This window comes from Cervus canadensis, chromosome 4, assembly GCF_019320065.1.
Source record: "Cervus canadensis isolate Bull #8, Minnesota chromosome 4, ASM1932006v1, whole genome shotgun sequence".
NCBI classification, from domain to species: Eukaryota; Metazoa; Chordata; class Mammalia; order Artiodactyla; family Cervidae; genus Cervus; species Cervus canadensis.
In genome coordinates, this window is record NC_057389.1 from 94,568,805 (window position 1) to 94,580,648 (window position 11,844).

At 55.6% G+C, this 11,844-nt stretch overlaps 1 protein-coding gene across 4 annotated transcripts; it reads right to left on the minus strand.

Annotated features, from left to right (window-relative positions):
* Nucleotides 1-1,887: 1,887 nt before the first annotated feature.
* Nucleotides 1,888-10,960, minus strand: TRMT1 (tRNA methyltransferase 1). Of its 4 annotated transcripts, none has more exons than XM_043466843.1 (17): nucleotides 10,841-10,960; nucleotides 10,333-10,536; nucleotides 10,193-10,248; nucleotides 9,588-9,730; nucleotides 9,227-9,414; nucleotides 7,432-7,547; nucleotides 7,236-7,348; nucleotides 5,195-5,343; nucleotides 4,907-4,993; nucleotides 4,746-4,815; nucleotides 4,525-4,659; nucleotides 4,357-4,442; nucleotides 3,904-4,012; nucleotides 3,743-3,819; nucleotides 2,483-2,602; nucleotides 2,263-2,392; nucleotides 1,888-2,061 (listed from the first exon to the last, which is right to left on the minus strand). In XM_043466843.1, the coding sequence occupies exons 2-17, from the start codon at nucleotides 10,515-10,517 to the stop codon at nucleotides 1,912-1,914; spliced, it is 1,914 nt and encodes a 637-aa protein (XP_043322778.1). In that variant the 5' UTR covers nucleotides 10,518-10,536; nucleotides 10,841-10,960; the 3' UTR covers nucleotides 1,888-1,911. The 4 variants fall into 4 exon arrangements, with proteins under 4 accessions (XP_043322778.1, XP_043322777.1, XP_043322780.1 ...); XM_043466842.1 differs by having other exon boundaries at nucleotides 10,333-10,617; nucleotides 10,841-10,947; XM_043466845.1 differs by lacking the exons at nucleotides 9,227-9,414; nucleotides 9,588-9,730; nucleotides 10,193-10,248 and having other exon boundaries at nucleotides 10,333-10,617; nucleotides 10,841-10,947.
* Nucleotides 10,961-11,844: the final 884 nt, after the last annotated feature.

Genomic DNA, 11,844 nt, shown 5'->3' on the forward strand with positions numbered 1-11,844 from the left:
AAGAGTGCCTCCTCGCTCTTCTGCCAACCCCACCCTGGAGTGGGGCACCGACTGCAAGGCAGTGTTGACAGCCTGGCCCTGGATGTCCAGCCTGGGCCAGTGTCTTGGGCCCCTGGTGCACCCTCCACACCGCCATGCCAGGTCCAGGAGGGTGAGAGAAAAATACCACAGCTGGGGGAGGTGCGGCCAGGGCCAGTGGCCGAACCTTCGAATAGGTGCACCCACCAGGCCCCCACCATCCGGGGCCTCACCCCACAGGATCACATGGCCCCGGCTCAGACGTCCCCGGCCTTTCCCCACAGTGTGGGCCACTTCAGGGTGGACAGTGATAAAGAGGCATTGGGTCAATATCTTGGAATGGTGATAAAGCTCAGGGTCCTGCTGGAGCTCAGGCAGGGAGTGGAGCTGGGTACAACCACAGCAGGGACGACCCTGCTCCCACCCTTGGCAGGCTCCCACCTGCGTCAGTCATGCTTTGCCCCGTGTGACGGCAGGAGTGCCCAGGCAGGCCCCTGCCAGTGCAGGAGACACAGGTTCAATCCCTGGTTAGGAAGATCCTCTGGAGAAGGAAACAGCAACCCACTCCAGTATTCTTGCCTCGGAAATCCCGTGGACAGAGAGCCTGGCAGGCTGCAAGTCCATGGGGTGGCAAAGAGTCAGACTCGACTGAGTCACCGAGCATGCTCACACTCAGGAATCAAGTGAAACCCAGAACCCCACAAACAACCATCCTACTGTCCAGGGAAGCCAGAGTACAATTCTGAATGTTTGCGTTAACTCTGGGATGCCTATTAGGTTTAGGTTCTTTGAACAGATGATATGATGCCAGTAAGGGGTGCCTGCATGGTCCCAAAGCTACCACGTGGCAGGGTGGGGATTCTGCCCCAGCCCTCTCGTTAATGCTGCCACCCTCCCCGGCTCTGGCGGGGAAAGGGTTGCCACAGGCTGCCGGGTGCCTCAGTGTGCAAACCCAAGGGGCCGCAGGGCAGGAAGCACCTGGTCTGGAGCGGATGCAGGAGGCGCCTGGTTCCGGTCCGGTTTCCGCCACTGGGGCCCTCAGGGGCAGCTGGGCCAGAGAAACCAGGCGGCGGGGAGGAGGAGACACTGGGGCGCGAGCCCATATGCGGGCGCAGTGCCTAGAGGACAGGTCTGAGTACTGGGGGCGCGCCTACGCTGGGAGGATGGGAAGAAGGGGAAGAGGGTAAAGGCCCCCCGCGGGCGTGAGCGCACGGCTGCCGCCCCGTGGCCACCTTGGGAATCGCAGGCGCCAGCAAATCATTGGCTCAGCGGTCCAGAAGCCACCTGCAGTGCAGGAGACGCGAGACGCAAGGCAAGGATATCCAGTATTCTTGCCTGGAGAATCCCATGGACAGAGGAGCCTGGTGGGCTACAGTCTGAGGGGTTGCAAAAGCGCTGGACCGGACTTATGGACTAAACAAACAAAAGCGCCTTGCAGGCAACCGTTAACTGCCCACCTCCCTAATACAGACAGAAGACTCCAGTCAGAAACACTGACAGCACAGCATCAGGATGGACCAACACACCAGATGCACAGAGCTCACCAAGGGGTTAAAGCAGATGGACAGGGGGACTTCCCTGGTGGTCCAGTGGCTAAGGCTCTGCGCTCCCAGTGCAGGGGGCCCCAGTGTGAGACCCCTGGCCAAGGAACTAGATCTTGCATGCTGCAACTAAAGACCCCATGTGCCGCAACTAAGACCCAGTGCAGCCAAATAAATAAATAAAATAGTTAAACTAAATAAAATCAACAAAATAGATGGGCAGAGAAACAGACCTTAGACAAGGAGCTAAAGAGATGAACAGAGCCCCTTAGGTAGATGGACAGAGAAACCACGGCAGCCTCCCCATTCAGACAAATGGCAGTCGGGGGAAAGTGAAAAGGTCTTTATTAGCTCACTCTATGCCTGGACCAGTAGCAGCCCCAGGCTCAGCGGGGTTCTGACTGGGGGCCTCTGGACAGTCAGTGGGGGCGGCTTCAGCAGTGGCCTTGGGTGAGGGGGCGCTATGTGAGTAGCGGCACTGGTCCCCCTGTTGACAGGTGCCCTGGTGGGAATACAATGGGTGTGAATGAACCCCCGTTCCGGAGCTCAGCAGCCTCCACTGGGTTCCTTCCCTGGATAGGGAGCTCACTCCCACCCACTTGCCTGGTCCCAGCTCCCCCAGCCCTGCCAGCCCATTGGCCCAGTCCTGTGGCTGGGAGGAGAACCCATGGGTGCTTCAGTTGGGGGGTGGGGGACACCTCACCTCCTTGAACTTCTTGCAGGGAAATGTCTTGAGCCAAGCAGCCCGCTCAGCTGGGTCCTCCACTGGCTCCTTTCGCTTATTTTGGAGCAGCCTACGTCTCTCTTCCACAGATTCTCCTGCTGCCTTGCCTCTGTGTGGGGAGACGAGGGGAGGCTCCATCGGCCTTTGTGCCCACTCCCCCCAGCTAAGCCCCACCTTCACTCACCCCACTCTCGCTCACCCTGGCCGAGCACGGGGCCGGGGACCCCAGTTGGCCTCAGGGTTGGCCTGGAAGCGCTTGAGTCCTCGCTGGCGGGAGCTGGGGTTGGCATCGTCCCGGATGGTGAAGTTGGCCTGCAGCCTAGGGAAATGGGAGTGGGGGCTGAAAGGCATCTGCCAGACGGCTGGGCACATACCACCTAGGCTGCCTGCCCACCTCAGTGCAGCTAGATGCACCTTGGGAAAACTGTCTGCAGGCGTAGGGCTTCTATCATATATTTAATAAACATTTATCAAGTGCCTACAGTGGGCCTCAAATCTGCTGCCAGTAAAGCTGACATTCTAATGCCTAAGACAGACAAGCAAGGAGGCAAGTCAGAAATCAGACAACTGGGCTTCCTTGGTGCTCCAGCGGTTAAGAATTTGCCTACCAATGCAGGGGACACGGGTTCAATCCCCAGTCCGGGAAGATCCCACATGCCGTAAAGCAACTAAGCCTGTATGCTACAACTACTGATCCCACATGCTTTAGCTGCTGAAGCCTGTGCGCCTAGAGCCACAACAGGAAAGGCCACCCCAATAAGCAGCCCGAGCACCGCAACTAGGGAGTAGCCCCCACCCACTGTGCACAGCAATGAAGACCCCACACAGCCAAAAATAAAAAAGAAAGAAAGAAACTAGCAAATTATATCATGTGAGGACATAAGGGTTCTGGGGGAAAGAGAGCAGGGTAGAGCAATAGGGAGTCTGGGAAGGAGTGCCGTGAGAACAGGGCGGCAGGGACACAGGAAGAAAGTCTGGGAAGAGCCGTGGGGGGGCCTAAGGCCAGCACTCCAGGCAGAAGAGCCATGCAGAGGCTGTGCCTACCAAGTCTGAACGAGGCCAGTGTGGAGGAGCGGGGGTCGGGGGGCAAATGAGAGCAGGGAAGTGGTGGGAAGACAGTACAGCGCCTGCAGACAGAACTGTGTTCCCACTGGGTCAGGTGGGAGCCACGGAGGGTTCTGCGGAGAGGAGGGCCAGGACCTGACTTGCACTCACAGGTGCCCTCTGGCTGCTGTCCGGGGAACACAGCTCACGAGGGGCAGGAGCTGGGGGGCCGGGGGTCGGGGACTGCATTGGTCCAGATGAGCAGAACAGGGGCCAGAAGAGTGAGAGGACAGAAGCGGGTGGAGAGAGTGGAGGGACTCCAGATCTCACTTGAAAAATGAGTATGTGTCTGGGAGGGGAAGTGTCTGGGTTGTCTACTCCCCGCGCCTATAGGCAGCCGGAACCGTGCCCGCACCTGGGCTCCACGCTGAGAATGCGGAAGGCCGGGCTGCTCTCTGACAGGCGCTCCCGTTTCACTGGACACTCCTTCTCCTGGGAGGCAAAGGTCAGAGGTCAGGGCACTGGCAGTGACCATCCCCTGCCTCCATGATCCCACCTGGTCAGGCCGGGCCTCACCCAGCACCGCATGATGTCCCAGAGGGCCGAGGAGGGGGCGTCCGTCTTCACAGCATTCTTACAGGCGTGGGAGAGGGAGACCCGGAAGCCAGCATGGAGAAGGGCCGACCTGGGGACCAGGAGGGATGGTGAGAGGGAGGGCTGGACCCCGAAGTCAGTGCTGACCCATGTGTGGAGGTGTGAGCCTAATTTAAGGGACTCTCGTGGCTGTGTATCTCCCAGTGACTACACTGCCTGCCTGATGCCAGCCATCCTAACAGCAAGATCCTAACATCCCCCCTGGCCAGGGCTTGTGGTTTCTAAGAACTGGTCTAAGCCCTTGCGCGTGAGATGCCCTAGGCCTGCACTATGTTTGATCTCTACTTTCCAGGGGACTCTGGCCCAGGAGGGGCCCGACTCGCCCAAGGGCACCCAGCGGGTCAGGCACAGGCTCCAGCCCAGGCCGGGCCTCACCGCAGCTGCAGGAGGCTGGGCGTGTTGCAGTGGATGGTGCTGCTCAGCTGGTCCAGCGTGTAGTAGAGAGGCACGTCCGGGAGCTCCTGTAACAGGGCCATGGGATGGGGTGGGGCCCATCAAGGATGGATGGCTGGCCCCCTTCTGGTCACAGCCCCCGGTCCCCACCTCCGTGATGACACTCAGCACTCCTTGGATCCGCTCTGCGGTGTGGAAGCGGCCAGGGTTGGCGCTCACAGCCTCGAGGACGCGGCCCACGAATTCCAGGTCGTGGAGGGGCTCTGCCCACAAGGGGCCACCGAGCTGAGAACACAGGGGCCGGATGAGCAGGGACTGAGGATGCCAGGCCCTCCGCCTTCATAGCTGCCCCCCAGCCCGCCTCGCCCCACCTGGTGTCGCTGCCCACAGTGCTCGCACTCAGGGGCCACCGGGGGACCGCAGGCTGCAGAGAACTTGAGCCTGCTCAAAGAGGGGTAAGGTTGGGAGGCGGGGGTGGTAACCTTGGCTGGGTTGTCCCCTTCCCCTTCCTCCCCAGCTCACCCTTGCTCACCGGCCACCGGAGGCTGCCGATGCTTTGCCAAGGCGCTGCAGGTGGAAGGCCCCGCAGCCCACACACTGGAACACCATCGCCTGCTTGCTGTCCGGGACAAGGGCAGCCGCCAGTTCCTAGCATGGTCACCACATCCCAGCTCCTCCCTCAGACTGACTGGGTTCCCTTTGGGAACCTCCCCCAACCATTTCCCCAAGGCGGGACCATGTCTCCCCCCCCCCCCCACCCAACCCTGGGAAAGACCCTCTTGCCTCTTTCCATCCATCACCCCTCTTTGCCCCAGACTACCTGGCTGAGGCCTTGACCTTGGCCTGGCCGGTGAAGACACGCACAAAAACCCGTATGTAGAAGTCAGCGCTGATGCTGAGCAGTGGCACCACAAAGCGCTGGTAGCAGTTGGCGCGGAGATCCAGGCTGTGCAGGACAGTTCTCAGGGCCTGGGGTGGGGTGGGTGCCAGCCGTCAGCCCTGCCCCTGCGGCCGCCTCCCCTGCACACAGCCACACCAGCGGCTCACCAGGACACTGGCAGGACCGGCTTGCAGGGTTCTGAGCCCAGCGCTGAGTGACCCTTGGCAAGGGAGAGCCTCAGCTTCCCCATCTGCAAAATCACACCAGTCTGTCTCTTTCTGGCCCTACTGGGGACACTAAACGATTAAGGAAAGAAAGCGTGCCTGCCTGCTAAGTTGCTTCAGTCATTCTTGACTCTTTGTGACCCTATGGACTAGCCCACCAGGCTCCTCTGTCCATGGGATTCTCCAGGCAAGAATATTGGAATGGGTTGCCATGCCTTTCTCCAGGGGATCTTCCCGACCCAGGGATCAAACCCGAGTCTCCTGTGGCTCCTGTATGGCAGGTGGATTCTTTACCACTGAGTCACCTGGGAAGCCCAAGGAAAGGAAGCACAGACCCGTTAACCAAATGGCTTCCAGTTAACATTGCCTGTGTGCCCCATGCTGGTTAATGGGACCCAAGGCTGCAGGGAGGCTCTGACGCAGCAAGGAGGTAGCACTTCCCAGGCTGACCTGACAGCAGGGCTCCTAAAGACCAAGGACAAGAGCCCTCCTTTTCCAGCCCCCTGACATAGCCAGCCTTGCTTTCTTGACTCTCCATAGCAACTCCGTGGGATCTGGGCCAACAGCACACCCATTTCACAGATGCAAAAATGGAGGCCCAGAAAAGGTGAAGTCACTTGTCCAAAGCCACCAGCAAAACTAGGACCTGAACTCAGAGCCAAACACAAAACTGGAAAAACTGCCTTTAAAAAAGAACACTAGACCACTGGAGTTCCCCAGTAGTCTAACGTTTAGGGCTTTCACTGCTGTGGCCCAAGTTTCAATCCCTGGTCGGGAAAACAAGATCCTGCAAGCCACAAGGTGCGGCCAGGAAAAAACTGCAGTTGTTGAAATAGAGAATACTAGAAAGAATAATGTGGAACTTCCCAGGTGGGCCAGTGGCTAAGACTCCACACTCCCAATGCAGGGGGAACCAGGTTCGATCCCTGGTCAAGGAACTAGATCCCACATGCCAAAACTAAGACCAGTGCAGCCAAATAAATAAACAAATATTAAAAAAAAAAGAAGGAAGAAAGAAGACTGTAATGACCCACTCTTATCCTAGGCAAAACTACTCCCCACCCCCCCACCCCCCCAACAACCAAAGGACCATTTTGCAGCCATGCTCTCAGGAATTATGCTGGTTAAAAAATGTGTGTCAGGACTTCCCTGGTGGTCCAGTGGATAAGACTCCACGTTCCCAGTGCAGCGGGCCTGGGTCCAATCCCTGGTGGGGGAACTAGATCCCACATGCAGCAACTAAGAGTTCGCATGCCTCAGCTAAGCAACTAGGACCTGGGACAGCTAAATACACAAATAAATATAGTTTCTAAAAATGATAATAATAAAAGAGGTAACATGCTTGTCAGGATTCCCAGGTGGCTCAGTGGTAAAGAATCCAACTGCCAAGGCAAGAGACATGGATTCCATCCCCGATTCAGTAAGATCCCACATACCTCAGAGCAAATAAACCTGTGCAGTCACAACTAGCGAGCCTGTGCTCTAGAACCTGGGAGCTACAACTACTGAGCCCAGGTGCTCTAGAGCCCATGCTCCGCAGTAAGAGAAGCCGGTGCACCGCAACTAGGGAGTAGCCGCCCGCTTGCTGCAACCAGAGAAAAGCCCGTGCAGCAATGAAACCCCAACACAGCCAAGAATAAATAAATTTAAAAAAGAACACATTTGTGGTCAACATTTGGGGATGGATCTGGCTCTGGCTGCCTGGAGGAAGCTGAGCAGGTCTGGGGGGCGGGGAGGCGAGCCAGGAGGCCTCTCACCATCTCGTGGCAGGCCCGGCTCTTGAGGGCCATGGCCCCGTACTTGCTGTAGCAGGTCTCCCCGCTGTTCCCCGCCAGGACTGCCATGTCTGTGCAGGTGACGCACAGCATCCCTGTAGGGAGGGACGCAGCAGTGAAGACTCAGTAACGCCCCAAGCCCTACACCGTACGGACCCCCGCAGCAGGCTGGCCTCACCTCCTTCACTCACAGCCTGCACGGCTGCGTCCAGGAAAGAGGCGGGGCTGCCGTAAGGGTCGAGATCGATGACGTCAAACCGCTCCGACGCCTTCTGGTGCTGGTACATCAGCATTCTGGGAGCAAGGGGGCAGATCCTCAGCCCCCTGCCCCAGGGACCCCTCCGCAGCCTCGCACTCACGCCATGTGATGGTTTGGGCCTGGACTCGGGGGCCAGCTGCCCAGGTTCAGATCCTGGCTCAGCCACTTGCTAACTATATTAACTTTTCCTCCTTGGATCTGTCTATTCATCTAACAATGGCAATAATAATAGCCAATACTGAGACTTCCCTGGTGGTCCGGTGGTTTGGACTCCATGCTTTCACTGCAGGGGCCCCGGGTTTGATCCCTGGTCAGGGAACTAAGATCCCACCTGCCCTTTGGTGTGGCCAAAAAACCCAAAAAACTAGTCAATACTGATGTAGCACATATATGTGTGTGTGCATGCTTAGTTGTATCCGACTCCTAGTGACCCTATGGAGTGTAGCCCACCAGTCTCCTCTGTCCGTGGGATTCTCCAGGCAAGAATACTGGACTGGGTTGCCATTTTCTCTTCCCAACCCAGGGGTCGCACCCAAGTCTCCTGCATTGGCAGGCAGATTCTTTACGCCTGAGCCACCTGGGAAGCCCATAGCACATATATAACTGACACCATTATAGATGTATTAATTCAACAATCTTCCACAGATTTGAAACTATTGTTGTTCTCTGCAGGTGAGAAAATGCAAATGCTACTGACCGAGTTATTTGTAATGGCAACCCTCCCTTCCTTCCTCCATCCTTTATACCCTGGATTTTCCCGCTGCCTCCAGCACTTCTCACCACTACACAGTTTACTTATTTGTCATCATCTGTTAGATTCTAATATGGTCAGAAAAGCATGTGGGATCTTAGTTCCCCAACCAAGGATGGAATCTGAGCCCCTGCCGTGGAAGCAAAGAGTCTTAACAACTGGACGGCCAGGGAAGTCCCCAGCAAATATTTTTAATTCATTTATTTTCTGGAAAGGGTCAGGTAGTAAATATTTTAGGCTTTGTGAGCCACATGTGGTCCATCACATATTCTTCTTTTTCTAAACCTTTAAAAATGTAAAAGATAGCAGGCCATTAAGAAAAACAAACAAACAAACAAACAAAAAACAGGCTGTGGGCATGGCAGGCTGTACTTTGCTGATCCCTGCATTATCAACTCCAAAAGGTCAGGGGTTTTGTCTGTATTGTTTACCGATGCAGTCCTGACAGTAAGAATGGTGATGGGCACTGGATATACACTGGTTCACTTGATTGAATAAAAGTGCAAGAAGTTGGGACTTCACTGGTGGTCCAGTGGCTAAGACTCCACGCTCACAAATGCAGGGGGCCCGGTTTCCATCCCTGATCAGGGGACTAGATTCCACATGCTGCAACTAAGAGTTCGCATGCTGCAATGTAGATGCAGAATCCTGGGTGCCGCAACTAAGACCCAGGGCAGCCAAACAAGTAAATAAAAATAAATAAATATTTTTTTAAAGTGCAGGAAGTTAAGTCTGAAATGGAGTCCATAATGGTACTTATGTCCACCTGTGAGCACAAACTATACAAGTATAATCAATACACCAACCCCTATAAAACTACTGTCCTTGTTTTACAGACAAGGAAACAGGCTCAGAGAGGCTAAAGCCACTCTCTCAGGGTCACAGAGCAAGAATATGACACAGCCAGGATGTGACCCCAGGTGAATTTGTTCCAGTGGCCAGCACTCTGTGCCCAGCACCTACCTGGCATCTGCCTGGCTGGGCTGTACTAGGTGGGCCACTTCGTTGAGCTGCACATTACGGCGCATAAGATCCACAGCTCGGGCAGAGGCGTCATTGGCAACCACGGATCGGAGACCAGGCACCTCTCGAGCAAAGCGTATGGAACGTAAGCCGGAGGCCGCTAGGCCTTCCAGCACTCTCAGGCCTTCCTATTGGAGTAAGCAGAGCCCCATTCACATCCACATCACCATCTTCTGTTGGATCCCCCACCCCTCAAGGAGCCCCCATGGCCCACCTCCTCTAGCCCTCCCCCTCCAGGAGCCTCCCTTCCTTCATCACCCACTAGACTCCAGGGTTGCTGCCTCCTATGTTCAGGCCCCACCTCACAGATCTCCCCCACGGCGGCTGTTCGAGGTTGGTCTTCTAGGGCCAGGTTTGCACCTTCTTTCAGTTCAGCCTTGTCCTCCTTTGGCTCTGACAAGTCCACGATCACCTTTTGCACATCCTTCTCACCTGGCACCTTGACTGCAGCCACCCAGAAGCACAAGTCAGGGGATATCAAAGCGCCCTCTGAGAAACCTCCCCCTATTCTTCAGTATGTGCTTCCCAGGTGGCTCAGCAGCAAAGAATCTACATGCAATGCAGGAGACGCAAGGGATGAAGGTTCAGTCCCTGGGTGGGGAAGATCCCCTGGAGGAGGAAATGGCAACCTATTCCAGTATTTTTGCCTGGGAAATCCCATGGACAGAGAAGCCTGGAGAGTCCATGGGGTCGCAAAGAGTTGGACACGACTGCGCAACTGCACGAACTCTTCAGTATACAGAAGATGCAGGGAAGAAAATCGCCCCTGGAGACAGGCTAAGGAGCTGAGCCCAGGACCTGCTATAAGGCTGGAGCCTTTCTGGAAGGTCAGGGACAGAAGGGGTGGGCCACCGAGAGAGCTCTGTGTGATACCCCTGCCCATTAGGAGCCTGGACCTCCACTCACTCTGGATTCCTTTGGCCGCAAGCTGAATACGAGCAAATTCCGTGATCACAGCGCATCTGCGGGAGACGGGGAGTCAGCTCATACCCCTCTATCCTCAGACCCACTGCCCTCTGCCAAGCTGACCCCGGACCCCTGCTCACGTCAGGTCCCGGTTGAACTCTTGCACTGGGTTGTAGAAAACTTCGTTGGCGCTTGGAAAGACGATCCTGGCGGCCCCCTCGGTGATCGTCGTCTCCTGAAACCCAGGTGGGCGCTCTTCTCCGTCCGGCTTGGTGCCATTCTCCATGGCCGCTGCATCTGGCGGCCCTTGGGACTGCCCCTCCATAAACCGGGCTCTACAGAGACTGAGGGCGGGGCGGAGAGTCGGGCTTAGCCACAGAACGATCCTCGCACGGGACATCCGCGGGGGCCTCTGCCCGCCAATCCTGGTTGGGAGGGTAGAGGAGGGAACAGCCAAAGCATCAGAGAGATGCGTTCCCGAGCCGGGTGGCCTACACAATTGTAAAGTAGGGACGAAAGAGACCCTGGGACCTCGGTAAACTGACACCACCCCCCATCTTTGGAGAATTGTCCCTGAGAAGTCGGAAGCTCTGGAGCGGGTCCACCCATGGTCCGGATCCCTCCTCGCGTCTCCCAGGCCCTTCTCACCGTCTCTCGAAACACGGAAAATCGAACTAGTCTAGGTGCACGTTTCCCGGATCAGGACCTGGGCGCCGCCATGTTGGCACAGTGGGCGGGCAGATCATGTGACAGAATGCAGTCAATCAGTGATGGTTGACTACAGTGAACGGTTGGGATCAAAATGCCTGGCGAAGGCGCTGAAACTGTGCGGTGGCCTTAATCACTGAGGCTTCCCTGGGGGTTGGGGGAGACACGTCACTAGCCCCATTTCATGGATGAGGAAGGTGAGGCTCAGAAGAGGGGCGGTAAGCGGAGAAATCCAATACCTACTGGTCGTCTCCTGTGTGCTGGGTTCTGTAAAACACATCATTTCAGGGCACCCTGCAGGAATCACTCAGGCTCAAATCAGATTTACCGCGTTAGAATCCCCGTAGTACCACATGCTCTTGACAAGTTACTTAAACTCTCTGGGCTTCACCTTTACCTATTAAAAAAGACTCCTAACTTCCAAGACAGAGCAAAGATTAAAGGGCAGAATGCCTTGAAAATGTGCAGAGTAGGCTGTCACATAGCAAACCCTCAGTAGGTTCTAACTGGTGTAGGAAAACAGGAGAGTGGTCGGTACTGGCTGGGTTCCAGCTCCAGTACGCCTTCCTACTTGTTCTTAATTCCCTCTGCTTGTATTTCCTCGTTGGCAAAATGGGCAAAACTTTTAAACGTTCGTTATTGAGTTGTGATGAAAATTAAATGAGTAAGTGCTTAGAATGGAATCGCATAAGCATCATACACATACTTTTACAGTTGTTTCCTGGGCCTGAGTTTGAATCTAGCACCTGTCTTCACTTCCTTGCTGTGTAATCTTGAGCACGTTTTTTCACATCTCTATGCCTCTTTTTCTTATTTTCTATAGTGTGTGTGTGTGTTGATAAAATAATTCCTACTTAAAGATATTACTGTGAAGTTTAAGCGAGATAATCCCATAAAGAACCTATAAAACAGTGCCTGGCACAGTAAACAGCAGGCATTATTCT